The sequence below is a fragment of the Ursus arctos genome, unplaced genomic scaffold, assembly GCF_023065955.2.
Source record: "Ursus arctos isolate Adak ecotype North America unplaced genomic scaffold, UrsArc2.0 scaffold_9, whole genome shotgun sequence".
NCBI lineage: Eukaryota > Metazoa > Chordata > Mammalia > Carnivora > Ursidae > Ursus > Ursus arctos.
This window is the reverse complement of record NW_026623111.1, coordinates 18,925,805-18,953,001: the sequence shown is the minus strand read 5'-3', so window position 1 is coordinate 18,953,001 and position 27,197 is coordinate 18,925,805. Positions and strand designations below refer to the sequence as shown.

At 38.6% G+C, this 27,197-nt stretch overlaps 1 protein-coding gene across 2 annotated transcripts in view; it reads left to right on the top strand.

Moving 5' to 3' along the window:
• The first annotated feature begins 3,856 nt into the window (after window positions 1-3,856).
• Window positions 3,857-27,197, top strand: part of DHX15 (DEAH-box helicase 15) — a 58,710-nt gene continuing 35,369 nt past the window's right edge. The window contains exons 1-3 of one of the 2 annotated variants that reach the window (XM_026514528.4): window positions 3,857-4,153; window positions 10,454-10,889; window positions 15,276-15,469. In XM_026514528.4, coding sequence (XP_026370313.1) covers window positions 4,083-4,153; window positions 10,454-10,889; window positions 15,276-15,469 — 701 coding nt within the window. In that variant the 5' untranslated portion in view covers window positions 3,857-4,082. The remainder of the gene's footprint in view (window positions 4,154-10,453; window positions 10,890-15,275; window positions 15,470-27,197) is intronic. The other variant, XM_057309523.1, reaches the window with a different exon arrangement.

Sequence of the window (27,197 nt, the reverse complement as noted above, 5' to 3'; positions counted from 1 at the left end):
CTTTCTGTTCTTTTGGGTACATACCCAGAAGTGGAATTGCTGAATCCTATGGTAATTCTATGTTTAATTTTTTGAGGAGTCACCATGTTGTTCTCCATAGTGGCTATTCCATTCCCAACAACAATGTACCAGGGTTCCAATTTCTCTACATCCTTGCCAACGCTTGTTTTATTTTGTTTATTATAATAGCCATCCTAATGGCTATAAAAGTGGCTCCTCATTGCGGTTTTAATTCACATTTCCCTAACAATTAGTGATATTGAGCATCTTTACATGTGCTTATAGGTCATCTGTGTATCTTCTTTGGAAAAATGTCTGTTCAAAACCTTTGCCCATTTTTTAAAGTCATTTTTCTTGTTTCCCTAGGTTGATTTTGTAACTCTTTTCTATTCATTGTAGTTTTTCTTTATTTCTTTTTTCACCTCCTCTTTGGTCTGCCTTCTCTGGTTTTCATTGAGTATTTTATATGATTCCATCTTATCTCCTCTCTTAACATATCAATTACACTTAAATGTAGTGGTTGCCATGTATACTGTCCTGCCTCCTGCCGGTACCTGGGAGCTAGGTCCTACAGCTTCTTTGGGGTAGGGTCACTTTCCAGTATTATTGGCCCTGTGATGTCCCTGGAATATCGTATGTTGTGGCTTCACTTTAATTATTGCCAAGTAATCAGCAAGGGGAGTGTAAGTGTATCCTGAGAGAAGTGAGTTATAATCCCACAGATAGGAGGCCTCTCATTAATTCACAAGCAAGGAGCACTAGCTTTTAATAGGGAGGAGTGGGGCATTTGGGCAGGCTCAGTAGGTTGAAGGGAATTTAGGGATTCAAGATCGTTCAGGTATATGAACCTAAATGTCCCCATCTCATATGACTCAGTTCCGCTCTTTCCCAGCTAGGGCCTTGACCTTGATATATCACCCCTGCCTAAGTGGAGGGTTTAGTCTTTGCAAGTTTCCACTTGGCTTTTGTACTGTTATGTTTAAGTCCTGGGACTGGTCCTCAGTTTTCTCTGTCTTCCCACCGCAGGAGATGAGAACCTCTTCATATGCTCCCAGAAGGTCTTCTGGCTTTCACACTTCACTTTGAATTGCAGATCTACCACTCTCATCATTGTTACCACTTCCCAGCATCAAGTCTATTTGGCAGTAGCCGTGCCTTCCTATGTGCTTACAGGTACTATTTCCCCCGTACTTTGACAGCAATGCATGTTCTTTCACTGTCCACCACATGCTCTTTTCCCGTTACACCACAGGTGAAACTTGTAACAGTTGCCCTGCTTTCTTGTGGTCACTATGTTCTACCCATCACTACTGATTCATTGCGGCCCGGTGACCAATGGCCAACCCCAAAATGCAATCAGAGTGTCTGCTTTCTTGGACCATTCCTGGCACCAAATCTTTTAAGTTGGGTTCCATGAAAAGTAAACTGAAGCAAAGATGAGTGTTCAGGAAGTTTATGAAGGAGTGCACTCAGGATCAACACCAGTGGAAGGGGAGAAAGGACAGTAGGATCAAACAGAGTGGAAAAAAAATGGGCTGTGACACTGTTATACAATACTGTTTCTGGTTCCTGAAAGGTAATGTGTAAACCCTTGGAATTTGCCAAGTAATAGGACTGTTTTTGCCATTTACTAAAAGGGTCTGGCCCTTTTAGCACTTATCAGAGCTGTAACAAACGACATAGCTTTTTTTGTATTTAGCTGTTTAACGCCTCTCTTCCTCTGATAAATGTTATGAAGGCAGGAACTATGGCTATTTTGTTCTCTCCTGTATCCCCAGAACTAAACTCAATGCTTGACATGTAGGTTTAATAAATACTCACTGAGCGAATATGTAAATGAAGTAATTAGTATAGATAATAGTGATAAAGTGTAGTGGTTAATAGCGTGGCTCTGTAATCAGGCTGGGTTCAAAACCTTCCAAATCCTAACTTGTCCATGGAGAGCTCCGTAAATGAGTCCTCCCTTTGCACAATGGACAAACTTCAGTTTATCAGTCCACGTTGAGTTTGCCAGCCTGGTGGAACTTATCCTCAATAACCAAGCCCCAGGAGAACAATGTGGAAAAAGAATACCTATTTATCAGCAGCAGCAGTACAGCATGGCACTTAAGCACAAAGACTATCTGGGAATCCCAGAACGGTCATCTCAACCACAGTACTTGCCCTGTTTGTACATCAGTTTCCTCATATGTGAGGAGTCTAACTCATAGCACCTAGCTGAAAGTTGTTGTAAGGGTCAGGTAGGTTAAGATGTAAAAGAAACAGTGTCTGGTACCCAGTAAGTTCTTTATATGTGTTTGCTATTATCATGATTATTAATTTAGGTTGGAAGACATCTCTGGCTGGACACCTGAAGCTGGTTAGTTGCATAAGACATTCCCTCTAAGCGAATAAATTCATGCCATAGACAAATAATAGGTCAGAAATATCTATATGGAAAGGAAATATTCTCTGGCATTTCCAGGAAGCTGTAGGGACCTGGTTGGTGGCTCTTCTCTATTCTATGGACAGTTCTCTCTGAAAATCTAGGGTGGATCATCTAGGCACAGAACTCTGCCCTTCTTCCCCAGCACTGTGAACATCCTGGCAGATTTTGGCCCTTTGTTCTCCTTATTATAGATTCCAGAAAGGCCACTCTCTTTTGGTTAAGTATGGCTTTTTCTTCTTTCAGATTACAACACGATTACAGTTTAGTTTTCTTTAGATATATCCTAGGACCAAGGCAGAAGCATCATCTTGATTTCAGTTCCTTCTTTACCAAATCTCCTTGCACATTTACGACAGGCTGGTGCCTCTTAGGGTGAGACAGTTCTTTTTCTTTTAAAGATTTTATTTATTTTATTTGAGAGAGAGAGAGAGAGCATGAGCAGGGGGAGGGGGAGAGGGAGAGGAAGAAGCCGACTCCTCACTGAGCAGGGAGCCCAATGTGGGGCTTGATCCCAGGACCCTGAGATCATGACCTGAGCTGAAGGCAGACAATTAACCGACTGAGCCACCCAGGCGTCCCTGGGTGAGGTGCTTCCGAAGGTACAATTCTAACCTTTTCCCTCATTATTTCTCCAAAATCTTAAAGTACTTAATAGTAGCCCTCAAGCTGGGAAACTGATATGCCCTGGGGGCAGAGATCCACAAAAGTCCTAAGAGTCATTTCACCCCGACAATTCGCTATGGCTTTAGGGACAGCTATCATGACTACCTTCCTCAGCCTTAGGGTCCACATTTGTAGAATAACACCTGCCTTGCAGTGTTACTGTAAAACTGAGGACAGAAGTAGGGTTAATACCATGGAATCATATAACAGGCACACAGAAGGAAAAAAAAAAAAGCAAATTATGCCCGTACTGACAATTTTCTCTTGTTCCAGTAAAAACAACATCTACAGGTTGAATGCATATTATCCCTGATAGGTAAAAAAAAGGGGCAAAATGGATAATGGCAAGTCTTGATATCGTCTCATCTCAGTTTCCTTAACATAATTGAAAGGGTCTGGTCCGTGGCTGCAAGTTCAAGATTTGGAGTCACAAAATATTGGGTTCCAATTCTGACTCCGCCCCTTATTAGCTAGTTGTATGATCTTAGTTTCTCAACCTCTCATGGTGTCAGATTCCCCTAAAGCCAGGATAATAGAGACGGATAGACTTTCTTAGCCGGGACTAGACTTTCTTCTCTCTCAATTTCCTAAATCAGAGGGGCAGGAAGGCCAAAGGGGGTTTACCCCTCTGGGCAGCCACACAGCAGGCACAGAGAACACGGAAGACGGAAGAAGGCCGCGAGGCGGAAGGGGGGCGGGCCAACGAGGTGGCGGGCAGGCGGGGCTGGAGTTCCCGCCTCCGATGCGTGCGCGCGCACGACGCACGCATGCCCGCACGGCACGCACAGCACGTTGCGGAAGCGCGCGCGCAGGCCCAGCCCTCGTCGCCGCCGCCATTTTAGCTCCTGGTTCCGGCCGCACGGTGTAGGCTGTTGTAGCGGGAGGGGTGGGGGTCCTCCAGAGTTAAGTAGCTGCCCTCGACTGTACCGATACAGCCGCCAGCTTCTTTTTTTCTTCTTCTTTCATAACCGCCCGCTCGCAGTGTCCGAAGATGTCCAAGCGGCACCGGTTGGACTTGGGGGAGGATTACCCCTCCGGCAAGAAGCGTGCGGGGACCGATGGGTAAGCCAGGCCGGGGGCGCGAGGCAGCGGCTCGGGCTTTGTTGGGGTCCCGGAGGAGAGTGGGCCAGGATCGGCCTAGCCACATCGGCCCTGGAGCCCGACCCTTTGTTTTCCTCTGGGCTTTGCTCACTAGCGGTGGGTCGGGGAAAGCGGCGCCACTCCCGGCGTTCGGCTGGGCAAGGGCGCGGGGAGATGTGTGGCGCGGCCGCCGCCCGGCCCAGTCGGGAGGGTGGAGAGGCCTGCGTGGCCACGAGGGCGCCTCCTCCCCGAGCCGAGCCAAGCCGGAGTCACTTCGAGGGGAGCAGGCGGGAGGGAGCTGCGGACCTCGTGGCCTGGGTTCCCGGGTGAGGTCTGGAGCCGGGGGAGAAAGTGGGGGAGGGCGCGGCGGGAGTATCCGCTTCCAAGGGCACCAGGTACTTCTTAGGCAGAGCGACCGCGGAGAGGGCCTTGGGGGTCGCCTGGGTGCCCCGCAAGGAGAAAGGCGGAGGGCAGAAAGTGAGGAAAGCGCGTGGATTCTTGTGTAGGTTGGAATGGGGGTGGCGGGAGTTGAGTGAGGCGTGCAGACGAGTTCTCGGGGGAAGGGAGAGTAGAGGGCCTGCCGGGAGAAAAGAAAACGTGGAGTATACCTGATGGGTTGGAGGGCTGGTAGTTTGGAGCCGCTGCATTTGTAGTTTGGCGGGAGAGCTTGTGCCTCAGTCCATTCAAACACTTCAAAGTAGATACTAAGCAAACTTCCGCTCTCTGCCTACGCTCCCGCCATCTCCTTTATTTCCTGCTTTGGCTAAAACAGTGGTTATTGGGCAGTCCTGGAATAGGAATCAGAAGGCATCCCCCCATCCCCCAGAAGTTCTTGTTTTATATCCCCCCTCCTTCATTAGTAGCTTTGGAAACACGCAGACACTTTTCAAAAATATTTTTAATATTTATGGCAAAATGTAGCCGGTGGGGAGGTTGTTTGGGAGTTGACTCGTGGTGTTTCAGATTGCTTTCTCTAAGCATTTCCTGAAAGCTACAGAGAGGAATTTAACAGTTGGCTTTAGCAATTTCATCAAAATAATTTCTTGTCCACTGTGTGTTTTCATTCCTGAAGCTCAGAGATTGATTTGGGTAATTCAGGCTAGAAAGCAGAAGTATGCATATCCAAATACTATTCATAATTTTATTATTGTGTGTGTGTATAAAGAATGTATGGAATCGCTGTGTCAAGTTATCTATATAAGTTCTGTGAATTTTTGTTGGCCCAAAGTTCATTTCTGTTGGTTTCCAGGTATCTGTTAAGTGTCTGTGTCTGTGGAGTATAAGCCCGGGTAGGGTGTACTTTTTGATACCTTCCCATATATTGAATGTGGAAAGCAGAATATGTAAAATTTAAATCTTGTAAAATTTTTAGTTTACAATGTTAGGCATTAGTTTTCTATCTTTTTAGGATATTAGTTTTCTCTCTTTAGGATCTTCTTTACTCCCCTCCCCCCAGCAAAACTTTAGCACTTTTGGTTAAAGACTCCTTAGAGCTGGAAGTTACTTTGAAGAGTATAATCAGCTCCACTCAAGGCATGACAAATGGAGATGCAGAGTTGTTAAGGTGGCTTGTGCAACCTTACACAGTTTACGGCTGGATCTAGAACCTCGATCTTTTCATTCTCACTCTTAGCCTCTTGCTTTTTTCTATTACAGCACAGAATATGGCTGTAGTTAAGTCAGTGCAGCCTATTTTAATGACGTTTGTAATGGGTTGGTGAAGTAGGGAGCATTTGGTTCTTGGTTCCTGTGAGGTGAAAATAAATTGGCGTGTCATCTGGCTAAGATAAAACTGAGGTCTCTCACAAGAGTTCAAATTGAACAAATGACACTAGGATGCAACGAATTCATTTATTCATGTTTGTATGTATGTGCACCATTAAATGCTTCGGGGTTAGTGACCCCATGGTATATGTATGGGGTTGCTCCCTTTCTCTTGCAAAACAGATAGCCCTAGTAAAAATGTGGATTTTTTTTTAGGTCTATGATGGTGACATTATGAGTCTCCTGGATATTATATGATATCTACCTGTTGGTAAAGGAAAGTTCATGTTTGGAATAAAGCCCAAATTCTGAGATAATTCTGGAGAGAAGTTTGTATACACATTCCTGTATCACTTCTCATACAACTAATTCTTTAGCAGTGGGTTACAATTGTTAATAGTGCTTGGGGTCCACCCCCCCCATTTGATAATTTTGAAAGTCACTTTTGTTGACTGCTATGCAATCTTGAAGTTGGTGTGTTTTTTGTTTTGTTTTGTTTTTTAAAACCCTGATAGTTATTAACAAGTGGTTTTATCTAAGGGAGAGAAGCTTGTCAGTCCTGTGAACTCCATTGCTGAGTATGGCTGGCCCATTCCCCAGTACTGAGAAAGAAGGTAATTTGGTGGGAGATTTCATTGAGATTCAGGTTCCCAAACTGTGTATGGCGTTACTTATTCTTGCTGTATTTTTATTTGGAGGTCAGGTAGAGCAGTTAAAAGGTTTCTGTCACATACTGACCTTATTTTTTCATCATCCCACAAAATTTGCTTTATAAAATTATTTTAACAAAAGGACAACTGAAGTATGGAAAAAACTGCGAACATAGGGACACTTTCCATTTTTGATGTTTGTTTTGGAGAGTACTTCCGAATAAGAGCTTTTCTCCTTAATTGTGGAAAAGTGAAACAAATACAGCATATGTAGAGTACATACTGTGCTCCCAAAACTATTCTGGGTGTTATGTGTGTATAACCACATTTTCACTACAGTCCTGTGATACAGGTGAGATAAGTCACTTGCCCCAGGAAATACAAGAAATATCCATACATAAAGAAATAAAAGCAAAAATTTCCCTGAAATCTTCATCCTCATCTTTAAGCATTTGATGAACATTGTTTTTGAAAAGTCTTTGCATGTTTATTCACAAATACAAACTATAATATTTAATATCAATGAGACGTTTCAGTATGGGTTGTTTTGTGCTTTGATTTTTATTTACTAAGAAATGTGTCATAAGCTAGAATAGATATGCATTATCCTTTTCATTGGCTGTATAATATTCCACTCATTAACAGGTATCATAACTTAACCTACCCAGTTTTCTGTTCTTTGGTGTTTAGGTAGTTTCCCAGTCTTTATTGTTTTACAAGTGAAAGGGATGGAGAACATCCTTATGTGTACATATTTGCACACTTATATTGTTAGGAGAAGTTCCTGAAGTGATATTGCTAGATAAAAGGCAATGCATATTTAAAATATTCTGATTCTGATAACCAGTTTTTACATCTTCATTAGCAGTACTGTAGTGCCTGTTATTCCATGTAGAATTTTATCATGGTATTGTAAATTAAAGAAAAAAAAATCTTCAGTGATAAGCAGTATTTATCAGGCATTTACACTGTTCCAGGCACAACTTTAAGCACATTATATATATTAACTCATTTAATTCTTGAAATACTGCACAAGACCTATGAATAGCCACATTTTATAGACGAGGAAAGAAGTAACTGTGGTCATAGAGTTAGCTTAAGTGCTGAGCCAGGATTGAGCTGAGACAGTTAAGAAACATGTGCTTAACAACTGTGTCATAATTGTGTCTACCTGACAGAATTGTGGCTGTGTGATCAATAAAGCACTGCTTTTTACTCAGTTTTTAAGCATCATATCTCAATGAGTAAATCTTTTTAATAATAAAACTCCTGTATAATGAAAGTACCTGTTTAAAAAAAGAAAACAGGCGGGGTGCCCGGGTGGTTCAGTGGGTTAAGCCCCCAACTCTTGATTTTGGCTCAGGTGATGACATTGGGGTTGTGGGATCCAGTCACGAGTTGGGCTCTGTGCACAGCCAGAGTCTGCTTGTCCCTGTCTGTCTGTCTGTTTCTCTTAAATAAATAAATAACCTAAAAAAGAAAAAGAAAAAAATATACACAGTAGTATACATGTTACTTATGAAGTAATGGGTTTGAGAGTGCCCACCTTAGTTGTTTTTTTTAATCCTCCCTCTGCCATTGAAAGTAGATAGTTTGAATCATAGGCAATATTTAAGGATGTTGGGATTTGCTTTCTGCATCCTTCCTGTTGCTTTATTTTAATCTCAGCCTATTTTATTAATACCTTTGTCCTTGCAGGTAGTAAATTGAGGCTTACATCTTGCCAGTGGTTATACAGCTATGATCTCGGTGCTCCTTTTTTACTCTCTTTATCCCCGTTTCTCAGTCAGCAGTTAAATCTTTCTGTCCCTAGAATGTATTTTATGCTCCCTGTGCTGTAGTTATTTTTGGTAATGAAGTTTCTGGTGAAGTAGGCCCTTGAAAAACATCCTTGTATAGATACTACAAAGCAAAGTGTTAGATTTACTTTGATGATCACTCTCCATCCTCCGTATTTTATAACTCTGGAAAGGTTAGGTTCATATGTTAAGTGCCTGGTGCTAGGAGTGTAGAAGTTCATTAAACTTCTGTTTTTGTCCTATTGTCTCTTGATGGTCATGTAATGGTCGTCTGTCCCCCCTCACTCCTAGAGTACTAGAAACATGAATCCTTTGCATTTAGACCAGGTGTTCTTTAAGCGTTCTTTTATGTCTGGTGACCTTTAAAGATACCTGGTCTTTGAACCATTCATGGCTACAGTGCTTTTCACTTTGCTGGGCACACTTCTGTGTACCCTGTTAGAAACTTTTTCATTCACGTTTGGGCAAAATAAATAATTAACGAGCACCTTAGACCAGAGACAGAATGAGATAAGCAAAGAAAGGATGGTTGACGGCATATTTCAGAGATAAGTCAGAAAGCTGTGAGTTCTGAGACTTGATTTTGTATGTTTATTAGGTTATCCTTTGGGGTTTTTTTTCCCTTTGACTTCCTTTCTCTTTGTGCACGTGGGATGAAAGGCTTCAATCCTAGCTTGTATGTCCTGTGATTCTGTAGAAGGTGAACCATGGGCTGGGAGAAAGGAGGATCACTTTTCATATATGTATTTTATATTTAAATGAAAAGTATGTAGGTACGACTATAAGAAAGGATGTATATGAAAGGTGTGTGTGTGTTTATATACATAATAAAGCTTTTCTTGAAATTCCTATGGAATACAATTATATTTTAGGAAGGACAGAATAAAATACAGTTGGTCTGCTTACCATTTCTGTGATTGGGGAACCATCCTAACTCCTGTTGGCTCTAGAGTTTTAGCTGTATTCTGTTAAGGGTTTTGTGTTGTCCTGCTGATGTGCTATTATAGAGAATGAATGGTCGTTCCTACTCAGCTACTGATAATTGGTGCCTGGGAAATTTGTATGTCTTTTGTGTCTTATGGATAAGGAATAATGACGTGTTTAGTGGTTTGTCTTACAGCTGTATGTTGCCTTACTATTTCAAGTCTGGGTCCAAATACCTTGTGGCAGGTTTGCTGTGGGATGTGACCTGAAGTAAATTGGATTAGTAGAATAAATAAGCAGAGATTATTTAAAAATTATTAATGTATTAGAAATCATGTCTGGTAACTGGAAGTAGATACTAGAATTGAATACTTCAGGTTGACCTAGATTTAATATAGTGGCCGTTGCATGATTTTAACATTTTAAAACAACTTACGGTTGTTCAGTGGAGCTTGTTTTTAATGATTACATTTCACTTGATGGATGTCCAAAGTATATATAGGTTTACAAAGTTTTGCAGTTGCTCTTAAGGATATTATGCATATGAAAACAGAAGAATGAAAGTGTTTTAATTTAGTTTTTCTATAGGACAAATATATGCTTATTAAAATTGGGGAAGTGCTGTAAAGTGTAATTTGAAAGCAAACTCACCTACAGTCTTTTAACTCATATTTGTACTACTGTTAGTGAAATAGAATTGTCTTTGTGTCCAGAAGCAGTTTTGAATTTTGAACATACCTCTTCCAGTAACTTGAAGGAGAATCTGGGGAAAATTGTGATGCCATCCTTTTTTTGCTTTATTTACTCCTACCTTTTCCCCACCTTGCCCTCAGTCTTTAACTTCTGATAAGTAGGAAGGGATTTTACTTAATCAAGTCCGAGTTCTCAGACTTGTGTTATCTCGGCTGGTGATTAAAGGTGTGGAAAGAGACTGTCCCTTAACAGAATTTGAGGTCTCATCAAAGAGGGAAAGATGTTTATGGGTGAGGCATGGAGAATTCTTCATAATAAGGTCTTTTTCGTTGTTGAGTTTTACATTGGTTTATTCATTTGGTTGTTGGACATTTCTGTTCTTTGTGACTATAACACTGCCAAGAACATTTTGCATAAAATTCAGAATCTGAATTCTAAATTTTTATTTTTAGGAAGGATCGAGATCGTGACCGGGATCGTGAAGATCGGTCTAAAGATCGAGACCGAGAACGTGATAGAGGAGATAGAGAGCGGGAGAGGGAGAAAGAAAAGGAGAAGGAATTGCGAGCTTCGACTAATGCTATGCTTATCAGTGCTGGATTACCACCTTTAAAAGCTTCCCATTCAGCTCACTCAACCCACTCTGCACATTCAACACATTCGACACATTCTGCTCATTCAACACACACCGGACATGCAGGACACACATCACTTCCACAGTGCATTAATCCATTTACCAACCTACCCCATACTCCTCGATACTATGATATTCTAAAGAAACGACTTCAGCTCCCTGTTTGGGAATACAAGGATAGGTTTACAGATATTCTGGTTAGACATCAGTCCTTTGTACTGGTTGGTGAGACTGGGTCTGGTAAAACAACACAGGTGAGTTATTATTGTATACCGTGGTACATACTGTATTAATGTTCATGTTTACTAAATGTTGCTTATTTGATCCTGGTAGTCCTTCACATTTTCTATCTGGTAGAACATCCTGAAGAATAGCTACTTTGATGTTTAGCACTTTTTAGTGACACACAGAGTGGGAACCTTGTAGGGAGTGCCTCTTTTCCTAGTCTGTTTTGTTAACGTTAAGTATGGCAGAATGATGCTTTCTGACCACTTTGACTCTGGGATGGTATAAATTTGGAGGTACAAGTTTTGTTTTCCATTGCTTGAGTGTAGAGATTTGAACCATTGGGGCAGTTTTGTTTTTGTTACTCTTGTGTGTTTGTTTTGTAATTGTTTTGAACCATGTGAATATTATCCTTTTTTTTTTTTTTAAATGGAAGAGCTGAATAAAGTCTCTTTACCCATGACCTCCACATCCATTTAGTTACACACCCCCCCCCCCCAGACACATAGCAGTAAGTACTAGTGTCTTGTAATATATCTAGGATATTTTTCAAGAATGGATGAGGCATTGTTTACTGGGCCCATGTTATAGACCTCTAGGCTGCTTCTGATGGTTGTTTTTCATGAGCAAGTAGATCCAATAGAGTATACTACAGAATTTGAATTTTTACAAATCTGATATGTGAAAAATGGTGTTTCAGTGTAATTTTTAATTTGCATTTCCTGCTATGAGTGAGGTGTTACCATATTTTCGTATCCTTGAGCCTGACTACCAGTTCAGAATTTCTAAGAGATTACAAAAGTAGTAGTCCCTAGCCATAGATTTTCCAGAAAATCTGGAAAGTCCAAGAAGTGTCTAAATGAATTTAATAACTCCTCTTACATGTAGAAATCATTATTATTGTATTGTATTTCTTCCTGGCTTGTTTTGCATGTTTAGTACCTGTGATACATGTTTATAATTGAGCATACTGCATATGCAAGTTACTTTTTTTTTGTAAGTTACATATGCCACAAACCTATCAATTTGGGTATATCATGGAGACATTTTGAAGGCTATAATGGCAACCAGAATAGAAAACTTGAAAACTTAAAGACTCAGTGAATATGGTTTTTCTTTATAAGTGAAAGAAAACTTAGTGTTGATGTTAGGAACTGAAACTGATAGGTTTATTTTTATCACCTTACGGAAATTTAAATAATGTGTGAAAAGATGTAGCTTTAAACTTATTTTAAAGATTTAGTATTTTAAAGAATTGTTTCAACTGGCTTATCTGCTTTGCATAGTATTTATCTATCTGATTAGCAGTTGGATAAAGCTAAGCACTATGTCCTTTGTATGTATTTGTTTCAAGAACACTACAAGAAGTTGTTAATCACCATTTTACAGATGATCAAAATGAGCCTTAGATTCCTAAGAATCTTAAAGGTTTAGTGGGTTGCCTGTGGTTAGGTAGTAGATTTAGGTGAGCTCAGTATTTAAAGCTTTGTCTCTTTGTTTTATAGCCAAAGTTATATTTATTTCATTCTGCTCTTCTGTGGTCTTACATGGCTAACCTTATTTCAGAGATGAGTTTCTTTAGCAGCAGTTAATGTAGAAGGTCAGGTCAGTTCAAAACGAGAGGTTTGTGATTATTTGGATGAATATTGTGGTTTTTTTGTTTGTTTTTGTGTACTTAGGATTGCAGGGCATTTGGGGAGTTCAAAAGGAAACGGAGCAGCTTAAGTAGTGAATTTCACCCAAATGTTTTTTTGGCATGCTCCTGTTAAAATTTTTGACTGAAAACGATTAAGAGTAAGCCATTTTTGGTTATCTTTTTGTGCCTGTCAGAAAATGAGACCCTCCAAACAAAATCTAAAGTATTGACTCTAACTTTTGACTGAGACTCACAGTAAAAGTCATTATTTTACATTGCAACTTGGTATGTTCATACTATATCCATATATAAGAAACTAAATCCAGTTCAGGGTGAACAGAGGCACAAGTTCAGAGAAGAGAAAGCTTTGTATGCCCTGGGCAGCATATGGGGTGTGTATGAAGAGGGAGATGGGGCAGGTGAGACTGGAACAGTAGGCTGAGCCTCGTATTATGCTGTAGATTGGGGAGCCACCAGAGCTTTTTGATAGGGATTGTTACAGAAATGTTCTCTGTCTAATGAGAACGTTGACGACAGACTATGTAGGAAGTTATAACAAAAATTTGACTCCATATAAGGTAGTAGAATGGAGAATAAACAGTAGACTGGAGTTAGGATGTTAATACTACTGGTGAGACATGGGAGGATTAATACGTATTGGAGGAAGGTGTGAAGTGGTTTTGGTTTTGAACTTGTTGAGTTTGGAATATCAATAAAATATTCATTCCTCAAGTGGAAATGACCACCAGGTTAGAATGGGAAACATAGTTAGGATTGTCAATGTATTATAGGTAAAATTAGTAGAAGTCAGGAGAATAAATGAGACCAGTCAGGATAATGTGTAAAATAAGATTAGAGGGCTGAGGATCAGTTTTTTGGGACGTAGCCTCAAATGGAGGAAGAGAAGAAGCTGAAAGGAAGGAATGATCCTTGGCTTGAACAGGCCAGTACACTGCATATTTCAGTTCCTGCTTCCCTTCTTAATGCTGTTCTTAGAAATGTGGATAGATGCATTGACTGCGCCGTTTTCCAGATACTGTCTGGAAACCATTGAACGTTCCTGAAACTTTTTCAGAGGTCCTGGGATTTTCTTTGTATACGTCCAACAAGACAAAAATAGTGCAACACATTCAAAATTGAAGACGACAAGAGAATCCAACAGATTAGACATTAGAGATACGCAGAAATGCAAAACAGTGTACTCTTCCTGCTAATTTTTCTTTTTTTCTTTTTGTTTGGAAGATGTAATTATTTTTCGTAGAAAATATTTGTGTTAGCATAGAATGGGTTTTTATTGTTAGGAACTAATATTCTAAAAGGTTTTTAGTTTTAATTTCTTCATATAGTAAGTCTATTAGTTATTTGGCATCCTTGGTTATTTTAAGAGCATAAAGAAGTCCTGAGATCAAAAGTTCAGAAACTGCTGAATTAGCCAAAAATATTTATATCTTGCTTTTAAAGTGGGAGTAAGTTATCCATTTCTCTGGAGTGAGTTTAAAAACTTTGAACATTCTTGCCTTGAGAATTCCAAAATAGTTTTAAATAGTTTTAACTGAATGGTAAATGTTTCTTTGAATTTCATTTTGTTTGGTCTTATAAAGTACATTTTGCCTTTGTAAGAGGCTTGCTGAAATGAAGATAAATATATAAAACTTGGCTGGAAAACCACTTAAACTTTGGTTCGGGGGTTTACAGACCTAGAGAGACCCTACTCTTTTAGGGTGGTATTTATTTCTGTTCCTTTTAAATCCTTTAAAGATAAGCATTGTTACGTTCTTAGAGAAGGGACATAGTCACCCCCTCCCCTTTTAGATATTCGTACGTGAAAACAGTTATCCCCAAATTGCAGAAGTAACCTAACTAAAATGTAGTAATGATACTGCGACCAGTATTCTTCAAGTGCCTTTGTACAAATTCTGTACTGGAACTCCCCGCCCCGGCATTTTCTGTAGCGTTTGAGTTTGACAGGCTTTCGGATGCTTTGATGGAGAGCCATCATGACTTTAATGTAGTGAGTGGATTCCCATTTAATGTAGTGATTACTTAGATTTTTCCCATGGTTGTTATCCAGGTAAGTGAGTGAAGAGTCATGAAATTAGAGGTTCTGTTAGCTTCTATTGGTAATGGAACAAGGAGGCAATGCGCTGTCGTCATGGCAGCCAACCAACTTGTGCTTGTTGGTGTTTTTTCTTGCTTCTCTAGGTGCCATTGAATTTGAGATTGACAATTACTGAAATCGACTTTTAAGATGGCACCTAAGGTGTTCTTTTGTGCATACCTGTCCTGAAGGCCAAGGAATATGGGTTAGATTCTGCTAGCTTACCAACCAAATTTGAATTGACTTAAAAGGCATAGCTCTATAACCACAAGGGGTTGTGATTTCTATTTTCACCTGCATTTTGTAATTCAAATTGTATAAGAATTTAATAATTTCTGAGAAAATTTGTGGAAACTCACATTTGTTATAAAGTAGAATTTTTCGTAAGTTGGGTTTTTTCCAGTGTATAGAGAAATGTTTAATGATGAACAGCTGACACTATAGAGAATGTTCAGCACAGCTCAGTGGCCCTAGATTGCTGAGGAGTACACAGTACGTCATGTGAGTGTGTGACCCCTCCTTGGGTTGGAGAGCTCAGGCTGTGAGTGTTTAGTCTTAATACTTTGGTGTGCCTAATTGATTTTTGTTTTAAATTATTGGAATGCAATAAAATACTACATGTTAAATATACCTGATATGCAGGCAGAGTAGAATTAATTTAAATGTGAAATTATTTGATAGATTCCACAGTGGTGTGTGGAGTACATGCGATCATTACCAGGACCCAAGAGAGGAGTTGCCTGTACCCAGCCCAGGAGAGTGGCTGCAATGAGTGTGGCTCAGAGGGTTGCTGATGAAATGGATGTAATGTTGGGCCAGGAAGTTGGTTACTCCATTCGATTTGAAGACTGCAGTAGTGCAAAAACCATTCTTAAGTAAGTACTATCTTTAAAAATGCATACTTTGTTTCTCTATTTTTAGTTTTCTGCCACTAGATAGAGGGCTTTGCTAGGGGAGTCGCAAATCATCCAAATTTAGAGTAGTCCAGAGAAGACCTTCTTAGACTTATTCACTGACTTTTTAAGATGGATTCTCTTTCTTGGTAGTAATATATATAGCTGTTTCAGTAAACAATGAGCTTCAAAGGTCAGGTTTTAGTTATTTGGTGCTGTATCTTAGGTGAAATGTTATATCATTTAAATGTGATAGAAAAGTGATACATCTTAGTAAAAGATAGTTATTTTTAGAAAGAATGATGTGTGGGATGGGATAGGAATTATTTGGGAGATAGGGCTTTTAATGTTAATTATACAGTTATTATTGTACATATGTTAGGAGCTAAAAGGAGGACTCCTTTGTTGTGTAGTACACTCTTGGAGTCTCCTCAAAGTCCTTTACTGTTTCATTTATAACTGTGGTGCACAATTGACTACCGTGTTGAGCTTCTTCCTAATATTTTATCTGTCCTAATTGTTTTTCATCTTACATTTATATTCTGCGTAAGTTGTGAGACATATTGCCTGATGGTAATTCTTTTGAAGATCTTCCCCTTTTGTTGCTTCTGTTTATTCTGTATATATGTGACATTTAAATCATTTTTAAAAAATGATTTCTTTGTCATGATGTAATCTCCCTGAGATTTTTAAAAGACAATTTTGGAACAAAATGTTACATGGGCAATGAAATGAGTCATTAATGGCAGAAATATATATACAGTCTTATGGGAAAAATAATATAGGAATTTTCAAATGTATGCAGAAGTACAGTAGTATAATGAACTCCCATGTGTTTATCATGCATCTTCAACCATGGCCCATCTTGTTTCATCCATATCCAAACCTTTCCCTGTCCCATATAATTTGAAACAAATGTTAGACATTATATACTTTGATCTTTAAATATTTCAGCGTACATAGGTCAAAGATACAGTTTTTTATATAGCTGTGATGTTCATAAGTTTAAAAACCTCAATAAAACATCCAATCATTCTTCAAGTTTCATGTCAATTTTTTCTAGTTTCTTTGATAAGTATTAGAACTTCAGGTTAAAGAATTCAGTATCTTTAATAGCAGCTGGACAATTATTTAAGTCAGCTTGTCTTTGACTTTAAGGCATGTTTTTGGCTTATATCTTAAGTTTCATTGAGTACGTCTTTTTAGTTTAGTGATAATCATGATGAAAGAATTACATAAAATCATAACTTAAGATTTCGTATTAATTTAAAATGCAGATGATGTCAAGGACTTGAGGACAATAAAGGGCAGATTTTACTCATCTTTAGAAGAAATAGTTATTTTGACATTTGATTCACTAAGTATTAAATGTTTCTTGGCAAGCTACAGTTGAACAGGAAAAACGAAATTTGGAAATTGGGAGAGGAAAGTTACATAATACTGGGTCAGAGTGTGTGTGTGTGTATGTGTGTGTGTGTCCGTGTGTTAGGAAGTGGTAGGCTTTCAAAAGATGTATGCTTGTGAAAGATTTGGTGTAGTTAATAGGGAATGACAAGTAACATATAAATAGATTTGATAGATCAAAATGAACGTGTTTTTCGCATTGTGATGTTTTCTTATGAAATGGTTCCCAGAGGCTATAACTAAACTTTAAACAAAAAAGCCCACTTAATTCTGGACAGGGCAAGCTTACTGGAATATCTTCTAGAATCTGAAGAACTAGAAGGTAACCTAATACTGTCTTTAAGTGATACTAAATCCTATTTAATAATGTGGAACGAGTGATCGTTTTTTTTTTTTTTTTTTAAAGATTTTATTTATTTATTTGACAGAGATAGAGACAGCCAGGGAGAGAGGGAACACAAGCAGGGGGAGTGGGAGAGGAAGAAGCAGGCTCATAGTGGAGGAGCCTGATGTGGGGCTCGATCCCATAACACCGGGATCACGCCCTGTGCCGAAGGCAGACGCTTAACTGCTGTGCCACCCAGGCGCCCCAGAGTGATAGTTTTGATAGTAGGAATGCTGCACCAGATGGAGTGTTGTATGAATCCCTAGATGTATTTTGTATAGTCATCTATCAGCTCATTTCTTGAGAACCCCAGATGTTAAAATCAGCTAGAACCTTAGCTTAAGGAGGATCAGTTACATAGTTATTTGTAGAAGAGTGAATACCTAAGACAGCTATCAGTCTCCTCCTTTATTATTCTCATACATAGTTGACCTTTGAGCCACATAGGGGGTAGGAGCAAACCTCCCCTCCCCCCGACAAATCTGTGTCTAACTTTTGACTTCCCCACAGGTTACCTACTAATAGCCTGCTATTCAGTTCACCAATAACAGTTAACACATATTTTGTATGTCATGTATGTTTTATCTACCATATTCTTAAGGTAAGGCAAGGGAAAAATCATAAGAAAATAATTTATAGTCCTGTACTGTATTTAGTGAAAAAAATCTCTGAATAAGTGGATCTGTGCAGTCATATCTGTGGTGTTCAAGGGTCAGGTGTGGATATAAAAATGCGTAAGAATCCATTATTTAGCCAGAAAAAAAGGCTTCTAATTTTTATCATAAAGAATGGTAAAGAGGACTGACTTCTAGAGATTCTGCCTGAGGGACTCAGAATTCAACCATACTCTTCCTGATTTCATTGTTGACAGTAAACAAATACTTTTTTACTAATTAAATTTGTTTGAGGGTACTTTAAATTAGTGTATCCTTAAATCATCTCTATTTACATTTAGAATCCAAAGATACTTTTTCTGGTGTTTGGAACACATATCCATAAAGTCTAGATTCTAGATCTAATATTGTGCTATTTTCAGAGAATTGGATCTAGTATAAGTTAGTGCACTCTGTTAGTCTACCTTTAAAAACCTGTCCAGGGGCTCCTGGGTGGTTTAGTGATTAAGCGTCTGCCTTCGGCTCAGGTCATGATCCCAGCATTCTCGGATCGAGCCCCGCATTGGGGTTCCCTGCTCAGTGGGAAGCCTGCTTCTCCCTCTCCCACTCCCCCTGCTTGTGTTTCCTCTCTCACTGCCTCTCTGTCAAATAAGTAAAATAAACAAAATCTTTAAAAAAAAAAAAAAAAACCCAGAAAACCTGTCTAGTCCCAGTAGACAACTTAGTTTCCAAGCCGCCACAGCTGTAAATCGTTTTTATATTTCATTTGTTGTGATTTTTGCCCACTCCCACCACTTTTTTGAAGTATTCCTTTTGCAGTATGCTTAATGTTCCTTTTGCTGTTTTGGCTTGGAAATTACGAAAAAAAAAAAAACACATCAAAAAACAAGTGCAATAGCTAAAGAAGAGCACACCAGTCAGTGGAAGATGTTGCCAACTTTGTGACTAGTTAGTGAAAAATATCTTAATTCACTTTAAGGAAGAAGAGGTGATACACTGTTGCAGTGGATTTTAAGAAGCACTTTGGAGTTGTGACAAATTTTAAGAAATCTGTTCATTTATTTTGAGGGAGCTGATAATTTTTTTATGGAATAAAACAGTTTGATAGTCTTGAACCTTCAGGCAGACATAATATCTGAAGTTGGTAATTTTGTACCTAATTTAGTTATTTCCTTTTTGTACCCTGTCCCCCAATCTGCAAATTCTGAGATATTTGGATATTGAGGGAACCCAGTAATTTACATAAGTAATGTTTAGTTAGTCGTATAGTTAATTGAGTGCCTTCTGTGTGTTGGACAGTGCTAGCTAGCTGAAGTTCTAAAAAGTAGATCTGGTTCTTGTCCCCATAAAATAAATAAAATTTCACATTGTGATTAGGCTTCTGAAGGAGAATACTGGTGTTTGAATGAAGGCATGATTTGAAAATTCAGTTTAGACTGGAAAAGAGAAGATGGAATAAAGGCCTGAGTTGAAAGGAATGGTTCTCCAGGGTAGGGATTGGGGTACGGGGAGCAGAGCTTTCTTGGCAGATGGAACAGCATTTTTTTTTCTTCTTAAAGATTTTATTTATTTATTTGAGAGAGAGAGAGCGCGGTCACATGAGCGGGGAGAAGGAGAAGCAGACTCTCCGCTGAGCAGGGAGCCGGATGGCAGGGCTGGAGTCCAGGACCCTGGGATCGTGACCTGAGCTGAAAGCGGACACTTAACTGACTGAGCCACCCAGGCGCCCATGGAACAGCATTTTTAAAAACTTTTTTTCTGAAGGGGGAGGAAAAGTACTTTTTAGAAGACAGTGCAGTTTGTGTATTTAAAGTATCCAAATGATTGGGGCGCCTGAGTGGCTCAGTCGTTAAGCCTCTGCCTTCAGCTCAGGTCATGATCCAGGGTCCTGGGATCGAGCCCCGCATCGGGCTCCCTGCTCAGCAGGAAGCCTGCTTCTCTCTCTCCCACTCCCCCTGCTTGTGTTCCCTCTCTCGCTGTCTCTGTCAAATAAATAATAAAAAAATCTTTAAAAATAATAATAATAAAAATAAAGTATCCAAATGATTTGTGTAAGTCAGCATTTCCATGGCTGATCACTTGAGATGATACAGGACTGGTTATGGACAGTATGGATAATTAAAGATTGGTTTCTTTCTCTTGCCTAGTTGGAGTGTAAACTCTTTGGGAAACGGTTTGTGTCTATATCTGTGTATTTGCCTTCTGCATGGAACTTCAAAAAAAAAAAAACCAAAACCCGGAGATGGAAAAGGCAACAGAGGAGTGTGAAATTTGTCACTATACTGTAGACTGTGGGTGAATCTTCAACATAAATGTGAAAAACCGGTAGCTTTTTATGAAAAGACATTTTCCCTGATTTCTTGGTGGAGAGGGTATGATGATAGGGTGATTTGGTGTATATAATTTATAATTTGCCTTCTATTCTGAATGTTCTGCTTTTGGGTGTCAGATTTATTTCAATTTTGGGAACTGTTACAGGCTAAGGAATTAATCTGGGGTAATGTTTATGAAGCAGAAGGGATTGTAGCTCCTTTCTTCAAGGACCATTGTTTGTTTTGTAAGACCTGCACCATCCTGAGTTGTTTATCGTATATATAGCTTTAGGACAGGCTGCTGGAAAAATCAAGAAAAGCTAAGGACAGGACATAGTTTAAATCTATAATCAAGTGATAAGGAGAAATGAACAGAACTTGGGGTCTCAGGGTGTGATAAATCCCTTGTAAAGCTTGAGGGAGAAAAGTTTTGAACTAACCAGCCAAAGAAGTGCTGTTCTACATAACCTGAATCAGAAACTTTCTACATTTTTTAATCTTTAAAAAGCAATCTTGACAAAAAGATGAAAGAAAATCTAAAAATATTTAATAAATGTGAGATTCCAGTACAAACCCTGCTGGTATAGGACCTTTAAGGTTGACACTGGGGAGGGTTTAGCAGGCATTGCTGTAGCAGGTTCCTGTAGCAGATACTTTGGGGCCTGAGTTAGAAGCACCAACTGCATGAGGACTACTTAGAGATTCCGCAGTGGGTTTCCAAGAAGGCAACCTTGTTAAAAAGATGAGTTGAGAAGAGAATCAAAAGGAAGTACATTGACTACAGACTAAGATTACAGGGCCCGGAGTTGTGTCCCAGCTTTGGCACTTATTAGCTGTGATCTTGGCAATGTTAATTAACCTCCCTGTGCTTATTGCTTTTTCAGAAGATAGAGCTGATAATAACTACCTCATATGGTTGTTCTGAGATAAAATATGTTAATTTGTGTACAGCCCTTGGAGTAATTCCTATGGCCCAGCAAGTGCTAAGTCAACATTTCTACTTTTGCGGCTGCTGATAGTGGTGGTAGATATCCAGTTTGAGAAATTATTGGATTTTATTAACCAGTTAACCCAGTTAATTAAAAAGAGACATAAAAACAACTTAATAAAGTTCCTTTTAATGCAGCACTTGAATTACAATTTGGGGGTTTTAACTTGAATTAAAACTTGGACATTACTTGTCACTGTGAAATGAATGAACGAATCCAAATATTCTTTTCGGGCTAGAGGTAAGCTGTGGAAATAGGCCTGGTACTTTAAAGACCATTAATTATATAGACATTAATTATAAACTAATTCATTGAACATCTGTTGTATAGTAGGCTTTATTCTAATTCAAGTATAGCACTGGGGTTAGATAAAGGTAGTTTTACTTAATCTTTAGAAAGGGGTGGTAATAAAGAATAAATGTGGTTTTGTACCACTGAAGCATTTCCTGTCAGACTGAAAAATGTTCGTCGCCTTAGAGTTAGAATTCTTTGGTTTTTGTTCATTCATAAAAGCTAACTTGATTTCCTAAAGGTATGTATATATTATTACGTTAGATCCTTGTGTTTATGCTTAAGGACTTGCAAGGGTTTAGTTATAGAAGGCTCTTTGTTTATTTTGCTTAACGTCTTAAAAATATTAAACCTATGCGTTCATACTAGCTTTCCGTAAATTCTGTTGTGAGGATGACAGGCATTTCCTTCAAACTTGTGAAAACTTGAGGAATGGGCAGTGTATTTTGAAAAAGTAATTTAGTTGCCTTCTGTTAATTTTGTAGGCATTTCTTTTGCTTGATTATATAGCTAACTGAAACATACCACATGTATTTTAGCTGTTTGCCCAAATAAAGCTGTATACTTTGCTGATCTCAGAACTATGAGGCTGTCTATACAGGTTATAAGTAGGGTTTACTGTTTTCTGTTTGCTTTCTTTTTGTCCATTTTTTGGTATTAGAAATGCATTGAAACATTGTAGATTCCAAATTACTCAAAGTACTGTGTGGTACCTTTCCATGTGACTATTCACATCTAGTAGTTCTTTGTAACCAATACTATGGATAGGTGGTTGTGATTGTACTAAGATTAGTGTTGTTTGAATATATCAAGTTGAACTTGACCCTATATAAATGTTTGCTTACCCCTTTACAAATGAAGGGAACATTAAGTACACAAAGGAGCTGTTAGTGTTACTAGTTCTTCTCTGGCTTGTTTGGGGACTTAAGCTGTGAAGCAATTAAGAACATATTTTGATTCAATCACATGAATTACATAGATGATTTCACAGAGGAGAAGGTATTTCATCTGAGCTGAGAGGGTGGAGGGACTTAGATAGTCAGATTAACTCAGTGAGCTAGGTTTTAAGTAGAATAGAAGTTCCTAGGCTACCTTGGTTCACAATGTCATGCTTAATGTCTCAGTAATTTTTCATGGAATCCTAGGCCTGAAGAAATGACTCAGAATTCCATTTATTTATTGGTTCGATCCTAAAAACTTAGTATTTATGTCCTAACAGCTTAGTAGCACTTTATTATTATTTTTAAAGATTTTTTATTATTTATCTGACGGAGAACAGCGAAAGAGAGAACACAAGCAGGGGGAGTGGGAGAGGGAAGCAGGCTTCCTGCTGAGCAGGGAGCCCGATGCAGTGGTCGATCCCAGGGTCCTGGGATCGTGACCTGAGCCGAAGGCAGACACTTAATGACTGAGCCACCCAGGTGCCCCCTTCGTTGCCCTTTAAACAAATACCACACATATGTTGGAAGAAAAATTTTATTTCATTTTTAAACCACCATTATCTACTAGTGTGATGTCATTTCTTAAACTTTGGAGTTGGATTGGACACTGCCACCTTTATTTACTGTTCTACACTGATATTTGCCTTTTATTTGCTTTTTATTAGAGTGGCTATCAAAAGTTGAGCCTTGCAAAGATAAATATCTTTGAAAGGAATATGCATAATGAAGTACCTCTGCTTGTAGTTCTGTGGTGTTACATGTTGAGTATGGAAAATGATAATATAAATTGTTTTGAATCATAAGGCAAGAACATAATTATTATTCTCGGGAAATAGGGTATCATTTAACAAATTGAATCAATTTACTGCAGCAAGTGAAGTGACCTGTTTATACCCAAAGAAGGAAGTAGTTTACTCTTCTCTTGACTGGGTATATAAATAGATGTTAAAGTTCTGCAGTAATCTAAACTTGGACTGTGCTAGGGGATTATACATAAGCTGTCCTTCAGGAGATCTTAGTATTGAACAACCAAATCTTGTTTTTTTTAACTGCTGTGTTCACATGGATCAGGTTTGTAAAGTTTTTTTTGACATTACTTCGTAGAACTATATAAACTGAGAAATAGAGTGCTAGCATTGTGGACCCTGAAGACTAAGTTAGTAATGATTCCCAAAATAGCCAGATCACCTAAAAGAGGTAAATAACTCCATTTTAAACTGACTTATGTGTACTTAGATGATCAGTTCTTTATTTTTGTACCTATGGCATATAGAAATAGCTAATACTGGAAGAAATTGTTGGAGGAAGGTAATTTGATGACTGTCGGTAGCGACTGAATAAGTATAATAGCATTCCCTGTCAGCATGTTTAAAAGTTGGTAATTGACCATTTCATAATGTTGGCATTGTGCAAGATGGGTAGGATGTGGGTGTTCAGGTTTCACTGTATCTATAATAGTAGTGAAAAGAGCTGTATTTTATAAAGTCACTATACTATATATAGTTCTTTTCTCCTAATACAGTTCCTGGTAAGTGCAAGCTGTTTTAGCTTTGTCATTCTTCTGTTTTTTTTACTATTGTCGTTCAAAAAGTATTCCAATAGGGGCTGCTTTTATTATTTTTTTTAATTTTATTTTTAAGTAAGCCCCAACATGGGGCTCAAACTTACAACCCTGAGATCAAGAGTTGCATGCTCTACCTACTGAGCCAGCCAGGCGCCCCATCTACTGATAGGGGCTTTAAACAAAAATAGGTTATATGGTGGTGGGGGGGTGAATAAACATATATTTTTTGGTTATGGTCTATTTTAGAAGTCTTGATCTGCTGTAACTTAAAGAATACTAAATACTGTTTGTGCGGGCATTTTAATATGTGTAGTTTTTCTTTAATAGAGGCACTCATATGACTTGATTGGATTGTAGTGGGTTAATCTAACAGTTTTAGTGGTAAATAGTAAAAATTTATACAAACCTTAAACTTTTTTTAAATTGTAATTTAAAACCTGTACATTCATTCATCAGTTTTTAAATGTGGGATCAACACCATGTCTTCGAATATGGGCCCTTTGGAGTTCAATTAGGCAGCTAAAATGTCTAGATCTTATGTGGTATTTAAACTTCACACGTTTGCAGAATACACATGTGTTACTTTCCTGGAATTCGAGAGAATCTAATTTTTCGAAATTCTGGAATTCCAGACCCCTTTCACTTTTTTATAGTTAAGTCACACATTTGATAGTATGTGTGTGACTTATCTTTCTCGAGCTTTTCTAAAGCATGTAGTAGGAAATATATATACAATTCTTTTTTCTATGCTAAGAGCTTATTTCATGTCAAATATAATTATGTTGACACAACTGGTAGGGACAGAAATGTGGCTCTACCACAGTATGTTTTACAGAGGGCAAGGTTATCCCAAGGACTTATTAGGTAAAGGTTAGTTAAGAGCATAGTGTTGAGTTCTATATTGAGTATTTGACAAGTGCCCAACAATTGGTATACTAGGTGCTCTAAATACATTCTTTTGTTTAATTTAAACAAAAGCCACCATATTCTCATTTTACAAATGGTGTATTAGAGAAGTCGATCTTGTTCAAGATCAGATGCGAAGGAGGAGGCAGGGGCTTGAACCTAGGTTTGTCTTGCAACAGACATATTCTTAACCACTGTATGTGGTGTTACTCCTCATCTCCATGTACTTCTTTTATGTGTAAGTATTTGTAAAGTGTTCCTAGGTCATTTGGGAAGCAATAAATCTAATTACTCAGATTATACAATGCCAGTCATTTATAATAGATAACTTCGAAGCAGTTACCAAGAATTTCTTTGGGTCATGCTGAGTCAAGTTTTGGATTCGTTAGAAATGCAGTTTTGATTTAGCTGCATGTGCAGTTACGCCAGAATAAAGCCTAAACTTTGAAAGGTAACCAAATCCTAACAGTATTGCAAGAGCACTGCATAACTAGGATTTTCAGAGCAGATTAACTTCTTTACTGTTATAGCAGGGTTGGCTGAAGACATGGTTGCTGGGGCGCCTGGGTGGCTCAGTCGTTAAATGTCTGCCTTCGGCTCAGGTCACGATCCCAAGGGCCTGGGATTGAACCCCGCATCCTGCTCCCTGCTCAGCAGGAAGCCTGCTTCTCTCTCTCCCTCTGCCCCTGCTTGTGTTCCCTCTCTCGCTGTTTCTCTGTCAAATAAATAAGTAAAATCTTAAAAAAAAAAAAAAAAAAAGAGATGGTTGCTGATTCCACTTATATTCTAGAACAGTAAATATAAAGTTGCCTTATTCTTTTTAATGACTGTATAGTTTGTTTTATTCTATTGGGGGGCACTCAGATTTGCAGTTTTTTTTCTGTTAAAAACACTGGCTGCTGGGGCGCCTGGGTGGCGCAGTTGTTAAGCGTCTGCCTTCGGCTCAGGGCGTGATCCCAGGTCCCTGGGATCGAGCCCCACGTCAGGCTCCTCCGCTATGAGCCTGCTTCTTCCTCTCCCACTCCCCCTGCTTGTGTTCCCTCTCTCGCTGGCTGTCTCTCTATCAAATACATAAATAAATAAAATCTTTAAAAAAAAAAACAACACTGGCTGCCCTTAGTACCCTCCTAACAAAACCTTGTACACACATTTTTTCACACATGCACGCATATATATATCTGAAATAAATTCCCTACAAATGAAATTGGTTGGGTTACAGAGTATGTTTGAATTTTATTAGATTGCCAGATTGCCTTTCAGAGAGATTTACCTACTCTGACCAGTAAGGAAAGAGCAAATGACTGTCTGTTTCTGTATCCTTGCTAACACTGTATTGTGGAACTATTTTTTTTTTGTCAGTTTCATAAGTGAAAAATGGAATATTATTATGGTTTTAATTTGCATTTCTTTTGTATGAAATCGAGCATCTTTACATGTATTTATGAGCCAGTTTTGTTTCTTTTTGGGTCTCAGACTAGTGCTTTTCTCATCTTTCCAGAAGTATTGCTACCTGCTTGACAGTCATTTGTAAGGTACTATTTTAAAATGCATCCCAATCACAGAGAAGGTAAATTTGAAAAAATGTGCAGTGTTATAGGATTAATGAAACTTGGTGTTTGTTCGTCTTTCTATAGTTAGTTGGCCTTTTTTGTATTGATTGTAGGAGCTTTTAACAGAATTAGCATTCTGGATTTAAGTTCCAATTTTTGCTCACTTTGCCATGTCTTTGCTTTATCACACTTCATGCCTTGTAGAAACTTGAATTTTATACAGGTGTTTTTAGTTAATGAATTAATTGAAGAAGATGTATTTAGTGTATTGAACAATTATTTGAATCCACGTGTTCTAGTGTTTTGTTTTTGTTTTCCACATCTTCGATCAATCTGGATTTTTTTTTTTAGAGAGTTACAAGGTTTGAGGTAGGGATTTAGGAAGGTTCATGCTCTGTCTCTCTCTTAACACATTCCTACACTGGAGAACATAACACTAAGTAATTGGGGATTTTTTCCCCACATAAACATAGTTTTTCGTTACTGAAAACTTGAGCATTACTTACTGACATTCATTAAAGTTATGAATAATCTGATAACAGAGTTTATTAAAAATTTCTGGTGTGGGGCGCCTGGGTGGCACAGCGGTTAAGCGTCTGCCTTCGGCTCAGGGCGTGATCCCGGCAATCTGGGATCGAGTCCCACATCAGGCTCTTCTGCTATGAGCCTGCTTCTTCCTCTCCCACTCCCCCTGCTTGTGTTCCCTCTCTCGCTGTCTGTCTCTATCTCTGTCGAATAAATAAATAAAATCTTA